The sequence below is a fragment of the Carassius carassius genome, chromosome 6, assembly GCF_963082965.1.
Source record: "Carassius carassius chromosome 6, fCarCar2.1, whole genome shotgun sequence".
NCBI classification, from domain to species: domain Eukaryota; kingdom Metazoa; phylum Chordata; class Actinopteri; order Cypriniformes; family Cyprinidae; genus Carassius; species Carassius carassius.
This window is the reverse complement of record NC_081760.1, coordinates 24048408-24051041: the sequence shown is the minus strand read 5'-3', so window position 1 is coordinate 24051041 and position 2634 is coordinate 24048408. Positions and strand designations below refer to the sequence as shown.

Genomic DNA, 2634 nt, shown 5'->3' with positions numbered 1-2634 from the left:
TGTCACACATGTTATTTTGGTTCCCTTGATCCAAGAAACTGCTGTTGCATTTCCAAGTACTAACCCATCAAATTGTATGTGGCTAAATTAAAACATTTTAAAGGGATAGTTCACCCAAAAATGATATGATTTACTCACCCTCAAGCCGTTTTTTTTTCAGACAATCACACTTTCAGTTATTTTAGAAAATGTCTTCAGTCTTTCAGTGGTTATAATGTCAAGTTATGGGGTCCACATCGTGGAAGTCCCAAAATGTGCATGCATCCTTCAGAAAAGTAATCCATCTGGCTCCAGGGGGATAAACAAAGGCCTTCTGAGGGTAATCCGTGCGGTTTTGTCATAAAAATATACATATTTAAAACTTTATAAACGAAAATAACTGGGCTACGTCCTACGTTATACGCCAGCATCCATCTCCATGAACGCGCGCCGACCACCGCCGGAAGCCAGTTATTTTAAGATTTTATTAATTTTAATACAATCACACCTGTGCGAGTACGTTCAGCAAGTCATATCGTCAGCTGCTTAATTCAGATCTGTGATTGCTTGCTGGCGCTGAGCCAGATGTGTTTTTACAGCACTGCGCATTATAACCAATCACACATGATTCTTTTGAGCTTATTAAAGCATTGGCCAATCAGAGGCATTCAGATGAGTCATCGCTAAAATGCCGGTGCTTCCTTCACTCGCTCACTGACTGAATACCTCTTTCTGGCGAATTCTCTCGTCAGAAACAACAAAGTGCAGATGTGTGTACGAATCTTTAATTAAGATATTCATTTCACAGTGTTAAGAGTTTCAGTGATTTTAATGGGAGTTTCTGAGAGTGATTGAAATCTAGACTGTCAGTGAAAATGATCTTTAATAATGTAAATGTTATTTGCTCTCTTTCTGAACAATGAAAGATTAGTAGCAATATTTATATCACATTAACTTTCAATGTTAAATTCACATTTAATATAAAGTCAGTCGTATTAAAAATATGTTATGGCATGACACCTATATCTGTTACTTAAGTAAACAGACAGGGTTTTATAATAAATTACATAAATTGGAGTAAAGGCTGATGAAATATATACATTTATACACACACACATACATTACATAAATTTTATCTATATATCTAAATAAAAATAGACTCAGTAGGCTATTTATGACCCAAAGTAACTAGTAACTAACTACTTGAGTAGATTTTTTATCCGATACTCTTTTACTCTTACTCAAGTAACTATTCAAGACTAGTACTTTTACTTTTACTTGAGTAAATATTTCTAGAAGTACTTTTACTTTTACTTGAGTACAGTTTTTGGGTACTCTACCCACCTCTGCATCTACAATATGGCATCACATGAAGCAAAAAATTACCTTTGGCATGAGGGTGAAGCTGGGGTCTCTGCCAACGAGTTTGCCTCCTGCATTGTGGATTACCTTGAAGCACACCCCACTTACAATGAATTCATCCTTTGGAGTGATGGGTGTGGCTATCAAAACAGAAATCTGGTCCTGAGCAATGCCCTCTTAAAGTTTGCTACTGAGAAAAAGAAACGTGTGTCACAGACGTACCTTGAAAGAGGTCACACACAAATGGAATGTGACTCTGTGCACAGTGTGATTGAGAGGAAGTTGAGAAACCGTGACATACATGTTCCAGCTGAGTATGCTGCAGTTATTCGAGGAGCTCGTTCCAGTCCAAAACCATACGAGGTGAAGTATGTTGGTTACAGCTTTTTCCAAGACTTCAGCAAAGTCAACATCTGTAAGTCAGTCCGACCTGGTAGCAAAGTTGGAGATCCTACGGTGCATGACCTTCGAGCAGTCAGGTATTTTTTTAGACACTTTTTCACAAATACATGAAACATTAGCCATATCATATTAAAATATTTGGTTTCATAAATCTAAACATGCTTTTGGTTCCCTCTTATCTCTGTGACCTATGTCCCCCGACAACCTTCCCCCCTTCTTTTCTTTAATCTATCTATTAGATACAATGTGGATGGCAGTATGGAGTTTAAATTACTACACTCTGACAACTGGCAACCCTTCACATCCCCATCCCTGAGGAAGACGTGTGTAATCGTGGCCCCACTCTATACATCCACCGCAAAAATTAAAGCCCTGAAGTTCAAGCACCTTCAAGAACTGAAACATGTTTTACCCAAGGACTTTCATCCATTTTACAATGCACTTGACCATGAGTGATGCAATTTCACTACCTGGATGAATGGGCTGTCCTGACTTACTGATTAATTTATTAATTAAATGTTCTATTTATTGTGTATTGTCATGTAATTGTTTATTTGCATGTTTTAAAATGACTTGGTCTTATCTGTTGAAATTTTTGGAATTCCTATCAGCCAATTTTGACCAGAAAGACATGATTAAAATCTTGCATTAAAGGTAGAGTTCACACAAAAATGAAAATTCTGTCGTCATTTACTCACCCTCAAGTTGTTTCAAACCTGTATGAATTTCTTTTCTTTTTTTTAAAGAAAAGATATAAAAAAATTTTTTGTAACCAAACAGTTGACGGACCCCATTGACTTCCATAGATTTTTTATTTCCTACTATGGAAGTTAGTGGGGTCTATCAACTGTTTGGTTAGACATTTTTCAAAAATTCCTTTGTGTTCAGCAG

General features: G+C 36.8%; 1 protein-coding gene across 1 annotated transcript; it reads left to right on the top strand.

Moving 5' to 3' along the window:
• The first annotated feature begins 1338 nt into the window (after positions 1-1338).
• Positions 1339-2392, top strand: LOC132141672 (uncharacterized). Its single transcript, XM_059551342.1, has 2 exons — positions 1339-1820; positions 1983-2392. Exons 1-2 carry the CDS (start codon positions 1339-1341, stop codon positions 2197-2199), a joined length of 699 nt encoding a protein of 232 aa, XP_059407325.1. The 3' UTR covers positions 2200-2392.
• The last annotated feature ends 242 nt before the right edge of the window (positions 2393-2634 follow it).